General features: G+C 37.1%; 2 protein-coding genes across 2 annotated transcripts; one reads left to right on the top strand and one right to left on the bottom strand.

Moving 5' to 3' along the window:
* The first annotated feature begins 604 nt into the window (after nucleotides 1-604).
* On the top strand, nucleotides 605-4,174 carry pou3f2b (POU class 3 homeobox 2b). The gene has a single exon (XM_073847253.1). It carries the CDS (start codon nucleotides 885-887, stop codon nucleotides 2,175-2,177), a length of 1,293 nt encoding a protein of 430 aa, XP_073703354.1. The 5' UTR covers nucleotides 605-884; the 3' UTR covers nucleotides 2,178-4,174.
* Nucleotides 4,175-6,290: 2,116 nt separating this feature from the next.
* Nucleotides 6,291-20,882, bottom strand: fbxl4 (F-box and leucine-rich repeat protein 4). Its single transcript, XM_073847372.1, has 8 exons — nucleotides 20,753-20,882; nucleotides 18,871-19,487; nucleotides 15,959-16,295; nucleotides 15,135-15,379; nucleotides 14,837-15,050; nucleotides 11,588-11,659; nucleotides 9,052-9,364; nucleotides 6,291-7,582 (listed from the first exon to the last, which is right to left on the bottom strand). Exons 2-8 carry the CDS (start codon nucleotides 19,374-19,376, stop codon nucleotides 7,419-7,421), a joined length of 1,851 nt encoding a protein of 616 aa, XP_073703473.1. The 5' UTR covers nucleotides 19,377-19,487; nucleotides 20,753-20,882; the 3' UTR covers nucleotides 6,291-7,418.
* Between the last annotated feature and the right edge of the window lie 243 nt (nucleotides 20,883-21,125).

Genomic DNA, 21,125 nt, shown 5'->3' with positions numbered 1-21,125 from the left:
ACACTTGTTCTTTACAGAGATGGTAAAGTACAATTTATATATACAACCAACATAATTTCTGCTTTTTATTTCTGAATTTAAAAATCACAACTTCTTTTGTAGTATTACCTACTTCAAAACTCATATAGGCCTATTTAAAATATGTAAGAGAAACGAATGTTAACATGTTAAATTAATTATCTGCTTTAAAATAAATATCATTTTTGTTTCTGATTTTTTTTTTCGTTTTACTTTTGTGAATTTACTAAATTTTTAATAATACAGCATCATCATCAAAGTTATTGCCTGTGATAGCCAGCAAACTTAGCTATTCATTAAAGCCCAAGTTTGTTTGTTTGTTTGTTTGTTTGTTTGTAGCAGTTCTTCAAAATCAAACACCTGAATGAGAGAAACGATATTTTAAACGAATTAGTTAATACTTTTTAAACGTTGTCTGCTAAATGTTTAATTCTTTAATACTCTAAAAATTCTCCGTAAAGTCTGAATACCTTTTATAAAAGGTCAGCAAACATGACGTTAGAAAGATTATAGCTTCCCTTATCTTACAAATGAAACCCCGAACCTGTAATCAATAAATATATGAAATGACATCACATAAAATAGTTTTCATTTATTGCATAAATTCTGTTGAATAAGACACATACATACGTACATATACATAAAATCGCCAATTCCATAACAGGCAAGTTTGGTAAGAATTTCTCTCCAAGTTATAAAAATCATAACCTTTGATGTTCTTCGCTCCGGTCTTGGTGGCCCGTCGGTCCCTCACATTTTAGAGGTGCTGCAGGACACGGAGTTCTTTTGAGGGAAAGAGGCAGTGTTTGTTAAGACTCTCGCGCATCCAATGAGCTGAAGGCTGCCTCCAAAAAAACGCGTCCATCATGGCTTTCCAGCCAATGCGCGTCGTCGAGGGGCGGAGCTCAGGTGCGCGCCGCTGCGTCCACTTGGCAAAGAGCCTGGGAGACGCCTGTGGCAAAAGAGTAACTGTCAAATGCAAGGTTCCTTTAATAGGAGCGATCAGTCCGGCTCCGAGAGTCATGGCGACTACAGCATCCAATCATTACAATATCCTCACCTCCAGTCCATCTATTGTACACTCGGAGCCTGGGAGCATGCAGCAAGCCACGGCTTACAGGGACGCGCAAACCCTGTTGCAGAGTGACTACTCACTGCAGAGCAACAGTCACCCGCTCAGCCACGCGCACCAGTGGATAACAGCCCTGTCACACGGAGAAGGAGGTCCGTGGTCGTCCAGTCCCCTCGGCGAGCAGGACATCAAGCCAGCGGTGCAGAGCCCTCGGGACGAGATGCACAATTCCAGCAATTTGCAGCATCAGTCGCGGCCACCCCATCTGGTACATCAGGCGCACGGGAACCATCACGATTCAAGGGCATGGAGAACGACGACGGCGGCTCACATCCCCAGCATGGCCACGTCGAACGGACAGAGCCTCATATACTCGCAGCCCGGGTTCAGCGTGAACGGTCTCATCCCGGGCAGCGGCCAGGGCATCCACCACCACAGCATGCGCGACGCGCACGAAGACCACCACAGCCCGCATCTCAGCGACCACGGCCATCCACCGTCCCAGCACCAGCACCAGCCGCACCAGAGCCACCACGACCACTCGGACGAGGACACGCCGACCTCGGACGACTTGGAGCAGTTTGCCAAACAGTTCAAGCAGCGGAGGATCAAGCTGGGCTTCACGCAGGCGGACGTCGGACTAGCTTTGGGAACGCTCTATGGAAATGTGTTTTCGCAGACCACGATATGCAGGTTTGAGGCCCTGCAACTTAGCTTCAAAAACATGTGCAAGCTCAAGCCTTTGTTGAACAAGTGGTTGGAGGAGGCAGACTCCACATCTGGCAGCCCCACGAGCTTGGACAAGATAGCTGCGCAGGGGAGGAAACGGAAAAAGAGGACTTCCATCGAGGTAAGCGTCAAAGGGGCTTTGGAGAGCCATTTCCTTAAGTGCCCAAAGCCAGCCGCGTCGGAAATTACTTCGCTGGCGGACAGTCTGCAGTTGGAGAAAGAGGTAGTGAGGGTTTGGTTTTGTAACAGAAGACAGAAAGAGAAACGGATGACTCCTCCCGGCGGACCTCTGCCGGGTACCGAGGACGTATACGGAGACACGCCGCCGCATCACGGGGTTCAGACGCCAGTTCAGTGAGAAAAGACACAAACAACACAAAAACAAGGACATATCTTTATCATACTGACTGCCTCAGTCTTCATTTATGATTACGTTCACATTGGAGCTATCCAAAGTGAAAGCAGCTGCGGTTTAGACTACTACTGAGGCGGGAGAGCAGATCATATCCCTCTTCAATGTTACTCAAAATTCGTACCGCTGCAACAGAGGGGACCGTGCGTTCCCCGCGCGAGCAAAGAGAACGGTTGTTCTGTGAATACCCAGCACTGTGAAAAGACGCAGTTTTAAGGTGTAACCCTACTATTTATCACACACTTTGAGACGAGCGAAATGTCCCTCAAACGCGAGCATGGGTGTCCCATAGCCAGTTGTTTACATCTAGGCGCATTCACTGCTTTTTCTTTTTGCGGGATTAGCCTAAAAGTGACTAGTGCTGCAGCATTTGACAAAAACACGCCATTTTTACTTTTGTTGTGGGCGACTGAGGGTGAACATCGATTCGATTGAAAAAACATCAGTGTGACATGCATCCACCCACAGTATTCAACCATTTTCTTGGGATCAAATGGCCTTTCAACATTATTATTATTATTATTATTATTATTATTATTATTATTTTAGATACAGCTTGGTTATGTACCAGTTCTCCTACTCGTGGAGACACTGGTGTGAGGTGCAAGGTCACACTAAACAGATGTTGTAGTCTTGGCGCCAAGAAATTAGTCTCACACAATTGATTCTGGTCTCTTTCTCCGTTTTATCAATACGGATGGGGCTAAATTGAAAAGAAACAAAAAGAAACTTCCAGCATCGAGCTGCAGACAGGTCACCCGAAGGGCTAGCGATAGAAACCTGGCATTTCCTTCGATCTAGTCATATTTCCATAAAATACAATTGTTTCACAGGACTCCACACAGTGCTGTAAATATTGTATAATTTTTAAAGGATATAGCTACGTTATTCTCTCACTTGAGCACTTTTTCGTATTATTTTGAATTTGGAAAAGATTTTAGAGGGGTTTGTTTATTTTATTTTGGTCTTATTTGTTTAACATTAGAGTCTTGGTATATTTTGCCTTTATATTTATAGTCATTTAGCCGAATATTGCTTGCTATCTCTTGCGGAAGTCAGTTGCTTTTTAACCCACATTCAGCTGCTTTTTTATAAATTATGAGCTGACTTTACTATATGTTTATGTATAGTAAACAATGTTCAGTCTTCAACAATGTTAGCACTATTTTCTACCCAACGAATTCAATATTATATATCTCAAACATTTGAATGTCTTTTTTAATTATTTTGAAATAGAGATTATTTACACAGTACCGTGGAGAATGGGAAAAGCAAGTAATGTGACCTGCAATATTTTCATTTGAAGTCATACGATTTTTCATTGTTTCATATGACAGTGTTTATTTTCCATCATTTATCAAGCATATCAATTTATAACACGAGCACTATTATTATTATTATTATTATTGTAAAATATTCTCCACGTTTACCCAACATCAGAGCTATACAGTAAAAAGGATACTTGGACTTTGGATTTAATTGTTTTTGTTCTATTTGTTTTTTGTGCTTTATAATTATTCATTGTGTTGGTTCCGGTTCGCATTTATAGGGACACGATGCAGTGATGATTTACTGAAAATGTAAACACTGGAAGATTGGAAAAATGGGAAGATTTCTCCCAGGGGCTTGCTATACGTCACTATGTGTAAATACAATACAACAATCAGAAATATTATTATTATTATTTTCTTATTGTATTATTTTGCTTATATTTTAATTCATATTTTGGTGTAAATCTATTCCACAGAAATTCCAGGGACATCTGTTATTATTATCGTTCTACATTTTGTTTTTCAAAAGAAACATTTACATAGATTAATTGATCAAACTGTCATGTAATTTTACAAATACTGTGGGAGCTATTTATTTGTCGTTTTATTTACTCTGTCAGAAAGACTCCATCAAACGTTGAACTGGATGATTTTGTGGGTATAATAAAATGCGCAGAGGTTGTGATAGAAATTTGATTTTGTAGTATATGCTGTTTTATTTTTAAACCGAAGTTGTCGTCGGGTGTAAAAAAAAAATGCGTATAAAGCTTGTATTTACTGACCTCTAGTTCAAGTTTTAAACGAAATTTTAAAACGTGAAACCGAATTGACAAAACTGCACTACGTTCAAATGGTTTGATATATCAGCGCGAGCTCAAATGAAACTGAGAGCGTGAAATTTGTAAGCCACAACAAATGCAAACAAGAAGTTCTGTTTATTTTCCTAAAATAGGAAAATAAAAAATATAAATAGGATATTGAGCACTGACACTGAGATTCCTGATGCTTTCCTGTCTTTTTGCGTTCAACACAGCGCGCTGTTTTTTTTTTTTTTTTTTTTTTTGTGTGTGTGTGGAAAAGACAGTAGTTCGGCCAGTGTTAAGAACATCTAAACTCGATTTAAATTTCATAGATTTAGTAAAAAACAGTTAAAGAAAAAGTAGGCTACTATTATTTAAGGTGTCGCTTAGTTTGTGGCATCAAAATATGGGCCTCAACATAGGCCTTCTTTTATGGCATTAATTTATTTCGCGTGTTTTTATTTTTGCTATTCTTGTTTGCAGTTTGAAATAATTTTAATTATAATGTAGCTTAATTCGGACAAAAATAAACCATAAAATGTATTTTAATGTCGTCTTCGTAATAGCTTTAGTAATTTCGTCAAGATTAATGATAGTGAACTGAATTTATTTTTTGGAGTTGCTCTTACATGTTTTTCGCGATGCTTGCTTTGAAGGTTTGCAATTAGTGAATCGTCTAAATCCCAGTCCCTTAACCATTCATAGATTATAGATAAATTATAGATACAACCTGACTAGTTCACAAAGTTTCATAGTGATACAATATTTGTGAAAACAAGACGTTTTAAGACAAGAATTGAGTGTACTAATACCGTGGTTGTGTAAAACGGCCATCCTTATCCTCTAGTGCCATCTAGTGAGGTTTTATTCTAGGACACCTAAAGTAACATTGATTAAATGTAACAACAGCAGCACATGGCGATTTGTAGCCCAGCATTCCGGGGTTTTCTTCGGTGCTCTCTGACTTAAATCTACTGCCATGTTTTTTTGCACAGTTTGTTGCTCCTGGTTTCCCTCCAAAAACATACTTTGGCTGAAAATACGAAAAGCGTTTGAGAATTTTTCATAACTTTTACTTATGTTTTTCCTGAGGTGTTAGATAAACAATATAGACACGAACATTGGCGATTGTATTTCGAATGTATTTTAAATGTCCACAAGTTTGTCGTTTATCTTTCAATCCCCCACCCCAAACAAAAACTGTTTAGGCTACATATTGTAGAAGGCCTACTATTAAAACAATTATTTATTGTACATATCGTATTTTAATTATCTTGTTTATATACGTATTTAAAGAATTAACACTTATAAATGAATATGAATATAGTTAAGACCCTTTAAAATTTGATTAGGCTTAGAAAAGTCTGGGGGTAAACTTTTTATATTAGCAAATTATTTTTATGGTGTTAATGTTTCGAAAACAATACACTCAAGGTTAAATCCGAATGATGCATATAATGCATTACATTTTTAAACATTAAACATTTTTATCAGGAAACATGCATATGCAAAGCGTTAATAAGAATCCTCAAACTACAAAAGCTATATGAAACAGAGAAAAGGTCAAATGCATATTAATGCTAAAACCATTGTAGCAGGAGTGCAGTGGCACTTCTAAATTACAGGGTCCACAAGCAGAGGCAGACAGTGTTATTATGCTTTGTACTGTTGATCTATTTACAGGGGTGTAATGACAGTTTTCTGCGTGTACTGACTAGCAATAGTTGTATAGAAATCAAGAAATCGTTTCATCTAATTAACTGCATCCCTCCAGGTCCTCAGGGCACATTAGAGCTCCTCAGTCCATCATTAAAGTAGACATAAACAATTCATTACATCACTGTTAGTCCAATGAGACCGTCACTGCCAGATGCAATATTAATACACTGGTAAACTCGAACAGGACATTTTTGACTTTCAGCTCGACCGAATTATTAAATCATGTGTGGAGAAAATTTCAAACAATCACAAAAAAAGACAAATCCACAAAATATTAAGCCTCACTTTATTATTGAACCAAGACCTCGACTGTTACTCTCAGATCTGACATGATGCTAAAAGCCTCCTGCTTCCAAACGGCACATATTTAATACAATGTCCAAAATGACAACAAGAAATTGACTGTAGCTACTGTACAATTGAACATAAATACAATCTATTTAACGTTAGGTTGCTTGTAGTTTACTTTAGAGTTTGATTACAGGGTGTGCTCCTAGTAAAGTACAGGTAAGTCAAATTGAAAACAAGTTTTTAAAAAATATGGCACTTAATAAACACTTACCAAAAGCACTAAACATTTAATCCTTAATCGTTGAGTTGACTTGAATAGTTGTACAGCTTGAAAGAAAATACAGTACATTTCCATCTGTGTTTTTCAAAACAAAAGTGTATTCAAAACAACGCAAAACCCTTTGGTTTTTGGCGAATCACGATTTAGCATAGCACAATATAAACGACCAGCAAAGAAACAAAGCACTTCTCTCTTTAAAACTAAGGCACAAGGATATGTCATCTAGCGGTTAGCATGCGCCTGTGTGTAAAAGGAAACGTCAAGTTTTGCTATAAAGAAAAGCTTATATTTTGGTATTTGCCCTATCGTGTACATACATGTGCATAACTCAAGGATTGACTCAAGATATGGGCAAAGTTTCACACAAACAAGGTATTGCCACAAAAGATTTCTGTGCCCACGATTCAAGTCAATGTGGCCCTGAATTTATAATCAATCAATCAATAAATAATCATAGTACACTATTTCGCAATATTTAACATCGATTTGACAGCATTTAACAAAGCAAATAAAACATTCGAGTAAGTGCGTTTAAAACAAAACCATTCGGCTGTAGTACAGCAGACTACAAACCTCTCTCTGAAGACAAAAATAAAACCCTGAGATTAAGATCAAAAAACCGAGGTCTGATGAAATGTGTGAGATTCAATACATAGTGAGACCATTCAAGCTGAGAGCGAGTCAAACATCTATAATGTCTTCGAACCGGCAGTTCACAGCTCCGTGCAGTTCAAGGCAGCGAGTTCACAGCACCATGCGCTACCCTTCTCCCCGGGGTCTTAAAGACCATCCCGTGAAGCTGCTCCTGCTCAGGATGATCCAAGTTTTACTGAGTGAAACTCTTCTTGATGGACACGTTCGGGAAAAGGCCACTGAGCTCCTGGACGAAGCGAGAGTCGATCTGCGAGCAGAAGGACACGTCCAACAGCTTTAGCTGAGGGCAGGACTGCAGTAATTTCCGCAGAGAGGCAGAGCTCACCATCCGTGTGCCTGAAAAACAATGAAGAAAAGAGTTAAAGAGAGAGTTCATCTTAAAACAAACATTCTGTTATCATTTATTAGATTTTGATTTGGAAGAAAATATTACTTATTTCAGCAAGGATACATGAAATTGATTAAAAGCGACACTACAGTTCAACAAATGCTGTTTTTGTGAGACTTCCAATTCATAAAAGTAATTATTATATAATATATTATTATAAACTCATTTACATAATAATAACAATGTTTTTAATATTTATTTTTATAGAATTATATATTAATATAGCTTCAAATCAGCATATTAGAATGATTTCTAAAGAATCATTTAACACTGTGAACACTGCAGTAATGGGTACTGAAAATTCAACTTTGTCATCACAGGAATAAATCACATTTTACCATAGTACATTTTTTAAAAATGATCATATTTATATTTACAATTTGACTGTTTTTACTGTATTCTTGATCAGATAAATGCAGCCTTGGTGAGTATAAGAGCCTTACTTAAAAATACACTATCAAGTCAAAAGTTTATGAACAGTAAGATTTGTAATGTTTTTTTTTTTTTTTAAAGAAGTCTCTTCTGCTCACCAAGCCTGTATTTATTTGATCCAAAATACAGCAAAATCAGTAATATTGTGAAATATTTTTACTATTTAAAATAACTGCTTTCTATTTGAATATATTTTAAAATGTAATTTATTCCTGTGATCAAAGCTACATTTTCAGCATCCTTACTCCAGTCTTCAGTGTCACATGATCCTTCAGAAATCATTTGAATCTGCCGATTTACTGTTCAAGAAACATTTTTATTATTATTATCAATATTTAAAACAGTTGAGTATTTTTCAGGATCCTTTGAAGAATAGAAAGATCCAAAGATCAGCATTTATCTGAAATAAAAAGCTTTTGTAGCATAGTGCGTTATACCATTTAAAAGCTTGAAGTCAGTATAATTTTTTTGTGAAAGAAATTATAGAAATTAATACTTTTATTTAGCAAGGATGCTTTAAATCGATCAAAAATTATGATAAAGACATTTATAATGTTACAAAATTTCTATGTCAGGTAAATGCTGTTCTTTTGAACTTTCTATTTATCAAAGAAACCTGACAAAAATATACTCAACTTTTTTTACATAATAATAAATGTGTGACTGGAGATAAAAATAAGTCAATACAAATTTTCATAAATATTTCAAAATTGCACTGTTTTTGCTGTACGTTGGATCAAATACATGCAGGAATGGTAAGCAGAAGAGACTTCTTTAAAAAACTTGACTGGTAGTGTACTTACCAAAACCAAACTTATGAATGATCATGTATATTCAAGAATGTTTTTATCCATATAACTAACACTGGACCGAATTAACTTTCATTCTACCACAGGCAAAAAACACTGAAATATTTTCACAGAAATAATAAGTGCAGGTTGAAATCTTAAATCTTAGAACACTTAATAAAAAACACTTGTCTCACCCAGTATATCAAGGTGCTTCAGAGCGCTGCAGTTAGCGGCCAGCTCCTCCACGTCCGAGTCACACACGGTGCGGTTGGCGGTGAGGAAGAGCTTGCGTAGGCGGGGCAAACTGCGGGCCAAGTGCTGGAAGCAGCCAGAGCTGCTCTGAAGCGTGGAGCACCAACCCAGTTCCAGCTCTTCCAGGAGCCTGCAGCCCGTAACCAGCTCTGCCAGACCGCGCTCGCTTAGGTTCCTGCAGCGCCACAGGTCGAGGGAGCGTAGAGAACGGCAGCGTGCGCTCAGCATGCTCGCCACCACATCGTAGTCCTCAATCTGTGATGAAATCACCACTTAGCTAAGGTAAAGCACTCGTTGATAGCTGACTGTCTCTAAGCGATTCTATGAGCGTATGAAATGTAACATAGGTTGAATACAAATTTGCATACTTCATAACAAATACAAAAAGTACAGATTATTGTGATAAGCTAGGTCACTTTGTGACATGGAGATGAATGTCAATGAGAAGTGTTAAAGGGATAGTTCACCCAAAATTGAAAATTCTGTCATTAATTACTCACCCTTATGTTGTTACAAACCTGTAAGACCCAGAAAGGTAGTAAGGACATTGATAAAATAGTCCATGTGACATCAGTGGTTCAACCATAATGACAATTATGCAAAGCGTGTGTATTGTGTTTAGAAATACAGTGCAGTGCATCTAGGTTCTATGGCAGAACGCCGGCTCCAGCGTCAGCAGCACCACATGCATTCAACCACATGCAACATATTCTCACAGCTGTATAACCACGGATGTCACATGGACCATCTACTGCTCCTTTCTGGGCCATAAAAGGTCAGAAAGCTCTCGGATTTTGTCAAAATTAATTTGTGTTCTGAAGATGAACAAAGGTTTTACAGGTTTGGAATGACATGAGATGAGTAATTAATGAAAGACTTTTTTATTTTGGGTGAAATATTCCTTTACGAAAGCCAGTAATGTGATGTTCTTCACTCTTAAAAAAGTTATGTATATTACTTTTAACATCCATAGAAAATTTTCATTATACAAAAGGTTCTTTATAATGGAAAAAGTTCTTTAGATTTTTAAAAAATGTTTGTCACACTACGAAAACAATATTCATTTAAAAACTTAACTGAAAGGTTCTTTGGAGAACCACAAATGGTTCTTTTATTGCATTTTTGTGAAAACCCCTTTTGACAATCGCATAAAATTGCACTTGGATGAAATTAATCTTGTGGGCAATAAAATTGCAATATACATAAATGAATGACTTCTTTAAAATATACCCCTTTTTACTGTATTTTTATTATTTTGGGGGGTACAATAAACCTCATCTTGCATACTGTGTAGTCTGAACACTATGAAAAAATTTGATTCTTATAATAAGATTTCAAGATTTTTTTTATGTTTTTGAATGAACGTGTAACATTATGAGATTGGAATATTACTATTTTGAGAATGCAGTCGAATTGTGACGTTGCAGTTATATAATTATGAGAACAAATTCGTAATATTCATCTTACTTTTCTTGCAAGATTACCAGTTCATTAGCTACTATAGGTAAAAAATTAGAAAAACAAAATGCACTAAATGGAAAAGCTATTTATGCAATAAACCAGTGTGTTTATGATTATAATAAATTAACATTTCTAACAATATAAAGCAGCATAACAGACTGTTAAACATGGAAGGACTTCAAGGGATAGTTCACCAAAATTGAAAATTCCGTCATTAATTACTCACCCTCATTTTGTTCCAACCCCATAAGATTTTGTTCATCTTTGGTACACAAATGAAGATATTTTTGATGAAATTAGAGAGCGTTCTGACCCTGCATAGACAGCAATGTAATTGAAATGTTCCCAGGCCAAGAAACGTAGTAAGGACATCGGTAATGATTTAATCATAATTTTACAAAGCTACGATAATACTTTTTGTGCACAAAGAAAACAAATATAACTTTATTTAACAATTCTTCTTCTTCAAATCATGTATTCCACCATTATACGTTCCACTGACGTAGAACACGCCTTGTTTACATGTGGAGCGAAGCATGCTACTCTTGATAAAAGCAGAAATAAATCATTTGGAGGAGAAAAATTGTTGAATAAACGAGTATTCTCTGTAAAATTGAGGTTGAATCACTGATGTCACACGGACTGTTTTACTGATGTCCTTACTATGTTTCTGGGCCTGGGAACATTTCAGTTGCACTGCTGTCTATGCAGTATTAGAAAGCTCTCTGATTTCATCAAAAATATCTTTAACTTGTGTTCTGAAGATGATCAAAGGTTTTACAGGTTTGGAACGACATGAGGGTGAGTAATTAATGACAGTAACTCCATTTTTGGGTGAACTATCCCTTTAAATTGAAAAATATGGTAGACAGAAGGGAAACTTCATTCTTGTAATGGTATGACTTATTTTCAAAATCCCCTGTTAATGTTGCACTAAAATACCACTGTAGTTTGCAAAATGGGATTCAGAAACATAAACCAACTAAATATTAGTTAAAAACAGTCCAGTAGACTTACCATGACACAGCTTCCTAGGTTAAGGTGCCTGAGCTCTGGGCAGAATGTAAGGATGCTCAATATGGCTGATTGCTGCATGTCGAAAGAAATGAAACTGATGATTAGCACACAACAACACTGAGAGAATAACATAACCTTCTATTCAGATGCCAGTGGAGTCAAAAGGAGACAAAGGCATGCACATTTGATATCACAAATCAAAGATGACAACATATTTAACTCCGCTATTCAATATTCCTCTAAATAGATGTGTCAAAATAAAACTATTATATGAGCTCACGGTCTGGCACACATGCCTGACACTCACATCAGAGATAGAGTCATATGATGTTTCACAAAAACTGGGTTTGTTTTGATTTAAAAAGCTGAAGTGCCATGAGAGCACCACTAAGAGAAAGCAGCCATTGTTTTCACTACTGTGTTGGTTTCAAAAATAGTCACATGAAATGAAACTCAGCCATCTGAAGATTGACAGTTCTCTTTAAGTTAGTTTTGTGTATATTTCCATTGTTATTTACAGCGTTAGGTTCTCTAGAAGACTTTTATTTACAGCGCTGGTGACAGAGAGCGGTGTCTGCTGCCTGTGTGTTCGTGTGCATGTTTACGTGCAGTCGCCATCACTACAGAAAAGCTACAGAAACATTATACCTGTTGGAAGAGGCACCGATACAACTACAAATGCTGATTCACACTTAACCACACACAGAGAGACAGGACGACCTTAGATTAGTGGCACGCTTGGGCCTGTACCAGCGTGTAGAACTGATTTAAAGGTGGTAATGCCAGTATGCTAGACTTACAAGGCCTGATGTTATATAATTAGAAGGACAGGTAACTACAACAGCTTAAAATAGGCTGGCATAAGCATGTTTTCTTCTTCAACTCCCTAGATAACTTGCTTTTTTAATGATGTTGTATAAACAATAAACAAAGGTGATGCATGATGAAGCACAAAACTTTTGGGGGAACACAAAATTTCATGCATGAGTAATTTCAGCAATTTCAGCTTTGATGTTAAAAACTTTCATTATCACCAGCCAAATCTTTGGCTTTAATCAGGGATACAGTCATAAGGGTGTAATGCAGGAAATACAATGAACATCACAATTCAGATATTACATAATTAATGAAGTATACAATGAGGGACAAAAACACAATGCTCATCTGATCTGTATAGAACTGAGAAGGGGGACAGTGGAGGAAAATAAACTGTTGTGATTGGCTGTTCCTTACAATGGCCCCTCCCACAACTGAAAATATCTTGGCTGACTAGCTTTTAGCTGGTAAAATTGGCAAGTCAACAAGTTAATCTTTTACCACATTTGTACCACACTGTTTTAAAAAAAGATTAACTTTTTTGAATCTTGAACTGACTTGCCTTTTTACTATTGTCTTCTGTAGAACTGCTTATTGACCTTTGTCTGGGTAGTACCATGTTTTTTTTCAATGGAAAGGAAAACAGGCTGAGGGACAGATCTACAGTGTGTTCAATGGCGGTACAGTTGTTCGACAACAGGTTGTTTAGCTGATGCCTTTCCGAAAAAAACCTAAGTAAACAGCACAAAACAGTTTTGAAAGTCACAAGTTGTGAAATGATCTAGGAGTTTATATATGTAAGCCTTATATAGATTATATAAAGTTGAAGTCAAAAGTTTGCATACACACTGCAGAATCTGCAAAATGTTATTTTACCAAAATAAGAGGGATCATACAAAATGCATGTTATTTTTTTATTTAGTACTGACCTGAATAAGAGATTTCACATAAAATACATTTACACATACACAAGAGAAAGAACGTTAAATTTATAAAAATGACCCTGCTCAAAAGTTTACACACACTTGATTCTTAACCCCTTAACTGTCACTCCCGTTTTTAAAAAGAAATGTGAAAATAAAGAATTCAAACTTAAATTTTTATCATTCATGAACAAAAACATTTAGTAACATGATTTTGATTTACAATTTCCATTTTAATGCAATGTCTGATTTTAAAATGGTTTTCAAAGAATGAATTTTGAAATTTTAAGTTTTCAACTGACATATCATTTTTTTTATTTCTAAAGCGTGATAGGGAAAAAGGCAACAAGGAAGTCTGTCTGTGACAAAGGTCAGAACTCCTGTTATGAAGTAGATTTTCAACTATATGACATATAGTTTAACACATTTTTTTTTGTGATAGTTGTTCATGAGTCCTATGTTTGTTCTGAACAGTTAAACTGCCGACTGTTATTCAGAAAAATGCTTCAGGTCGCACAAATTCTTTGGTTTTTAAGCATTTTGTGTATTTGAACCCTTTCCAACAATGACTTTATGATTTTGAGATCCATCTTTTCACACACAGGACAACTGAGGGACTCATATGCAACTATTACAAAAAGGTTTGAATGCTCACTGATGCTCCAGAAGGTAACACAAATCATTGAGAGCCAGGGGTGTAAACTTTTGAAGAGAATGAAGGTGTGTACATTTTTCTTATTCTGCCGAAACATCACATTTTTTTTTCATTTAGTACTGCCCTTCAGAAGCTACAGAAGATTCTTACGTGTTTCCCAGAAGACAAAATAAGTCAAATTTACCCTGATCTTCATATTCAAAAACTTTTCACCCCACATCTCTAAATGCATTGTTTCCATATGTAGCACACGAGTCCCTCAGTTGCCCTCAGTGTGAAAAGACAGATCTCAAAATCATACAGTTATTGCTGGAATGGGTTCAAATACACAAAATGCTGAAAAACCAAAGAATTCTGGTAAAATAATGAACATTTTGCAGATTCTTTGTAGTGTATGTAAACTTTTGACTTCAACTGTATGTAAACCTACCAACTTCCAGATAAGCTTTAAAAAGCTTTAACCACATGACATTGGTTAATGGAGACAATCATTTCCCAAGAGTTTTTATCGACATTTATAAAATATTGCAAAGGTTTTGTGCAAATTTGTAATGGAAACGCAGCTTGAGGTCTATTGCTGAATTGGACTTGTTTCATAATCGATTAACTTTATATGCTTATTAAAATAAAATAAAATGAACACCGAACTGATTTCAGCTGTTTTTTATATGCTATTGTTATATGTTACATTTTTTTAATATTTGAATTTGAAAATGTGAAAATTCAAATCAAATTAAATTACAAATGAAAAATACATAAAATTCACCGTTTCGTTTTGATCAAGTACCAATAATTAAGTGCACCCCAGATGCTTTTAATCAAGAAAATCAGGCATTTTCTCAGTCTTGTTCTCACCTCAACTTTGGTGCGGTACAGCACGAGCCTGCGTAGTTTAGTGAGTTTGGCGATGTGATTGAAGGCCTGAGGTTGCAGACGGTCACAGGAAGCCAAATTAAGCTCCTGGAGGCACGGACATGTCTGGGTGATCACTTCTAAACATGCTTCAGTCAGGAAATGACAGCACGACAGCTCCAAACAAACCAGACTCACCCCACAGGCCTTCATAAAGCTTGAGGAAAAAAGACAGAGATGGAGCAACTATTTGGCAGATCAAAATACTTTTAAATATACTTTAAAAGGCTCTCGCCGCTACCTGCAGAAACCAGCGGCCGTCACGGCTCCACGGTTGCCCGTCCAGGACATGTTTAGTCTCTGCAGGAGGGTGCAGCGGCTCTGCAGGTGGCTCAGAGAGGCATCTGTGAGCCGGGCCCAGTACGGCTGGAGGCTGAGCTGGATGTACTGCAAAGGGTCACAGCAGTGCTTGTGGAAGAGCTTGCAGCTCTGAGCCAATCGGCACAGGTCCGGAACCGGCAGGTGACTCACGATCAGCTGGATTAGCTACAGTGACACAAACAAACAGTGACCCTCAGACCAAAACACAGCATGGTAAGTATTCTTCTTGTGTATCAAAACAGTTTCTTGTGAAGACAGAGATACTAAGATGATTATGTTTTTGCTACGTGCACTGTTAGGAAAAGTGAACAATAGTATGAGTGTGAAGCTGGATATCAGTTAGCAGATAATGGCCAGATTATGTTTCGTGTTCGCTGTAACGAGACTGTGAGGTTGGCAGTGGTTTGGACAGGAGTTCTGAGCTTTGTGGAGGTAATAAGGGATTACGAATAGGAAAGGTATTTTTAAATTACAATAAAATAGTCTCTAATTATCTGAAAATGACCTACTGCAACCACACAAGTCAGAGCTTGAGGAACCAGACCACATCTCAACTATTTCTTTTCAATATCTGTCTGGTACATAGAAGATTTCAACACTCTGTGGTCCAACTTCTGTTGTTATCCACAATCTTGGTCGACATACTATTTATTAAACACACTGATGGCACAAACTACATGTTCCTAAACATTCCAAAACTAACAGACATTGTGGGTAATTACGGTGAGACTTTCCAATGCTAACCTCATAAGGGAGCCTATCAAAGTAGCCATTTCCCAGGTTGTGTCTGTTTTCTCCACCCGACCTGCAGCAGAGGCCTCCCGCTTCACTGATCTCCTCTTCACTGTCACTCAGATCACTGATGTCGATGACAGGGATCTTATAGAGGGCCAGAATGGGTCTCTCCCGAACGCCTCGCAGGATCACAGCATCCAGCTCAGTGTAGTATTCCAAAAGAGAGCTGTTCACCTCCAGACGCAGCAGGTTGGTGGCAAAACTGATCTGCCGGATGCTGGGAGAGAACTGCCGAGCTTGAGGGGTCAGAGCTTTGTTGGGCTTGCCGGCCCACAGAACCTCCCACCTGCAAAAAAAACAACAACAACACGACCTTACTTGAAACGTAAACAATGACATGACAATGACTCTTTAAAACAATCTATGATATTGTTACTCAATTATGACTCTTACTAAATATTGCAATACATCTCAAAATCCAAAATTTGGTCACAAATGTGACCCTGGATTAGCCTAGAATCTAGACGCGCCCCTAGCGGCAGCAAATTACATTTGCTTCCAAGGTCAGTCTAGTTACTCTCAATTCACTTAAAATTCCGAAAAATCCAAGATGTACCGGGCCAATCACGAGTCGGTGGGCGGGCTTAACATGATGACGACTGACCTGCGACCATAAGTTCCGTCAGACATGAATTCCTGGTTCCGTGAATTAAGCGTGGAAAACTGAACAGTATTTATATAATTTTTTACTTTTGATACACAGCCACGTCCATGTGTCCTGAGCAGGAGCTCGTTACATCTGAACGCGCTGTGGTGTAGAATACGCAAACACCGGAAGCGATCTGTGGCGTGTATACGACACTCATTGTTTAACAGCACAAGAGATTGTGGATATAGCGGCTATTCAAAATGGTAATTACTTGCGCTTGTCCTGGTTGTTCAAACCCATTTAAAGCTAAAAGATTACGTTTGCTTGCGCAAACTCATCCTGGACTTTTTCACCGATTTCCCCTTCCGGTGTTTGCGTATACTACACCAGAGCGCGTCCACATGTGACGAGTCGAATCATAGATATGCTAAACTCGTGCTCATGACGGATGGACGTGGCTGTGTATCAAAGGTAAAAAGAAAATGATATAAATACTGTTCATTTTCTTGCAAAACCCGATCGTTTCGTGTCTTAGGACATCAATGTATCGTCACGAGCCGCAGGGTGTAATTTGGATTTGTCTGTGCATGTTTACTTTTAAAGGTTTAGTGCCCATCTATGTCTATTATTTGGCTGACAGACTGCACAGTGCACTGATTTTTGTTAAAAATCTTCGTCGCTCTGACTACGTCACCCGACCGACTACGTCTCTGATTGGTTGTAGCGCTATCCTATTGCGTGGAGAGGAGTTTGAAAGACAACCGTTTATCCCACCCCTCCGGTTGAGCCCTGTCTATGGAGAGTGCCCAGACCCTACATTTATGTGGGTCTGGCTTGCCAGGCTAACCCTGGATGACAAAACCAGTGAAAATGCAGGTAACTGGACTACCGATTTGGTTAAAATGGTTTACTAAACTGGTTTATTTAAAATAGATTAAAAAAAAGCTTGGTTAACAAAATAACCATGTATTTAACGTAAATATAAAATGAGTACATTCCATTGGTGACATCATATTTTATATATTATAATCTTATTGTGTCCTTCTTACAATGTAATTATTAACTTTTATTAACTTATTTTATTAACTTTAGGGTTTGGTTTAGTAATAGTTGCAATAAAATACATGTAACTTGTAACTAGTACACATAAAAATAATAAATATATATAAATAATATATATATATATATATATATTTTTACATACACTGCCGTTCAAAAGTTTGGGATCATTAATATTTTTTAAAGTATTCTCTTATGCTCATCAAGGCTGAATTTACTTTTAAAAATACAGAAGAAAATGTAATATTGTGAAATATTATTACAGTTTCAGAATATGGTGTCATATTTTAATATACTTTAAAATATAATTTATTCCTGTGATGCAAAGCAGTTTTTTAGCATCATTACTCCAGTCTTCAGTGTCACATGATCCTTCAGAAATCATTCTAATATGCGGATTTATTACATTTAGTATCAATGTTGGAAACAGTTGTGCTGCTTAATATTTTTTGGAACCTGTGATTCTTTTTTCAGGATTCTCTGATGAATAAAATATTAGAAACAACAGCATTTATTTAAAATAGAAATCTTTTAAAACAACATAAATCTTTGCTATCATATTTTTTTCTCAATTTTACACATCCTTGGTAAATAAAATTATTAATATCTTAAAAAAATGAATAAAAATGTACTGATAAATGCTGTTCTTTTTAACTTTTTGTTTTTAAAAGAATTCAGAAAAAAGTATCACAGGTTCTAACAAAATGTTAAGCAGCACAACTGTTTTCACCATTATGAATGATTTCTGAATGATCATGTGACACTTAAGACTGGAAGCTTTGCTGAATATTAAAAGTTTTTACAGTTATTACAGTTTTTTTCTGGATTTTTAATCAAATCAATCCAGCCTTGATGAGCAGAAGAAACTTCTTTCAAAAAAACGTTAAACATCTTATTTATCCCAATCCCAGAATGAAGGGATTTCATTAAAATAAGCAAAAACACATGGACATTTTTAAGAGTGAAATATATCTGGACAAGCTTTACTGAAGTGGAGATAGGCATTAATATTTGTTAACTTATGACTACTAATGACTAATAAGTAGCCTAATAAATAATAATAATAATAAATAAACATAAAAGATTAATTCTCTATCTAGCTTATAGTAATTGGCAGAGCAACGTGGGGCTAAATGCCACAGACCACATTTTGTGGGATTCAAACCTACAACCTTTTGATTACAAATCCAGAACATTCTCTCACACATATTACCTCACATCAGCTGGAGGATTCTGGGAGAAAGGGTTGAGCGAGCATGCTAGGATCTTGACAATGGCCCCGGGGTGGTAGGTCTCCAGCACCTCCACAGCTGTGGGATAGACAGGCTCCTCGAAGGCCAGTTCCAGGTAGTCCAGGCTGTGGAAATTAGGAGGCGTACGTCGGAACGGTGGAGCGGCGCTGATGCATTGCTCCCACCAGCTTCCGTAAGTGCGGAACACAGCCGTCTGGGTGAAGTCTCCTGAGCTGGGATAGACGTTAGGCACTCCCGCCAGGTTCCACATGGTGTAGGACATGCTGTTCTCACTGCCGTAGTGAGAGCTGAAGTCCAGGACCTCTTTGCCATATTGCTCGACCTCAACGGTGACAGGAAGGGCCGAACGCTGACCCAGCTCCACTGCCCGCCGGCTACCCAACGCCTCGCTCCGCGTCCCGCTCCTGGAGCGCCGCCGTAGACAGATATAGTAAAACATGCTCAGAAGGGTTAGCATAGGAAACATGGAGCAGCAGGACTGGGTTTGAGTCAGGAAGCACAGCCCTTTTCTCTTCCCTGCGCTGTAGCGCGATAGGCTCTACACAGTACAGGCTATAGGCCAAGCTGCATGCATGACCTGTTGGTTATAGAGAGAGACAAACACACACACACACAAACAAAATCACACGAGATTGTGAGAACCCCGAATTATGAGGGAAGATCAGTCATTTTATGGGCTTCACTCATGAAACAAGTTAACTTTAATTGTGTATATTATTCAAAAAACATTCAGTGACAGTTTACACAAGAATGTATTTGTGAACAATATACACAGAGAATATTATTTATGTGTATTTATATATACATAATAAATATACACAGTACACACATATATTATGTGCACAAAAACTTTTATTTTGGATGTGATTAATCATGATTATTCTTAAGTGAAAATATAAAAAAGCACATAAAAATACTAAAAATTAAACTAAGATTGAAGTGATAACTAAAAATATAAAAACAAAAGCTAATTCAAAATATAAAAAACTATAATTGAACACTTACACCTGTACGTCCATTTGTAAATTTATTTCTGTAAATGTTGTTTGGCTTGTTTTTACAAAATGAGTTTTCTGAAAAATTATTTTCTGTTGCGGTTTAATTTGCATGTTGCCAAGAATTTTCATTTCAACTTTCATTTAATCCAAATGAACAGGGATACAGCATGTCCTAATGTGTAACATATATATCATAAACGGTATTGTATAAATTTCCTGAACAATATAATTCCTGGCATGAACCACAAAGTCTAACAAAGGAAACTTCCTGTCAAATGTCTTTATTTTAAAAGAGATTCATATGAAATAATGACTTCTTTATTATTTTTTTTTTTTTCAGTTAAGACTTTCACAATATCTTCTAGTGGTTTTAGATACAACAACAAACTAACATGCTGATTACTGCCAAAATAGTGAATAAAAACCAGTGAAAGCCATTCAATATGACAATATGACAAACTACCAAACATAGCATGTTAAAGAGACAGTTTAGCCAAAAACATATATTTAGTCTACGTTACATGTTGTTTCAAACCTGTATGACTTTTTTCTAATAAACACAAAAGGAGAAAATGACAGAATTTTCGTTTTTGGGGTCAACTATCTCTTTAGTGTTAGCTTGAAAGCTGTTTCTGATATCTACTAGCTCTAGCAACACCATATCGAATGATTTCAGCCATACGTGGCTTTTTATGTGATCGAAACGTTTACAATGTAACCAGAAAAGAGGAACTGTTAGCGAGCTGAGCTATAGTTCATTAAGCTGGGTTATGAATGGGCTAAATAAGACCGCAGCCTGTCATGCCACACCGCACTGACGGACTTATAAACAATGACAACTTACGGACGTTGTAATGGTGTGTTGGAGTGATGTGCTGAGTGTGTTCTGTGTTCTCGATCCATCTCTCACTTCTGCTGTCATTGCTCGCACATTCTTCACTGTTCACGCGGAATATAAACATCCGCTTCACCTCGGCACAATGCATTGTGGGAAGTGGAGTTCTACCGCACGTCATCCCGCATTGTTGATGTAACGAAACTCGTTTCAAAGCACAAAAAGGCTAATTTGTTTTATCTTCTAAAGAACGACCGTTATTACCGACAAATTATAGGTTGTTTAGACACGATTTTAACATGTAGAGACCAAATAGGTTTCGTAAATAAAAAAAAAAGTTTATTTAGAGAAAATGACATTAGCCTACTATGCAGAATTGTTA

The sequence above is a fragment of the Garra rufa genome, chromosome 9 (assembly GCF_049309525.1).
Source record: "Garra rufa chromosome 9, GarRuf1.0, whole genome shotgun sequence".
Classification (NCBI taxonomy): Eukaryota; Metazoa; Chordata; class Actinopteri; order Cypriniformes; family Cyprinidae; genus Garra; species Garra rufa.
Note: the sequence above shows the minus strand (reverse complement) of the source record. Positions and strands in the feature narration are given on the sequence as shown.

What these genes read in the sequence shown, in the direction of transcription:
- pou3f2b (XM_073847253.1), top strand. Translation starts at nt 885, where the DNA reads ATGGCTTTCCAGCCAATGCGCGTCGTCGAGGGGCGGAGCTCAGGTGCG.
- fbxl4 (XM_073847372.1), bottom strand. Translation starts at nt 19,376, where the DNA reads ATGTTTCCTATGCTAACCCTTCTGAGCATGTTTTACTATATCTGTCTA. An exon ending in TTGATAGGCTCCCTTATGAG is followed by an intron (nt 15,380 to 15,958) that starts GTTAGCATTGGA and finishes GTGTCACTGTAG; the next exon opens with CTAATCCAGCTGATCGTGAG. An exon ending in ACGGCCGCTGGTTTCTGCAG is followed by an intron (nt 15,051 to 15,134) that starts GTAGCGGCGAGA and finishes TTTTTCCTCAAG; the next exon opens with CTTTATGAAGGCCTGTGGGG.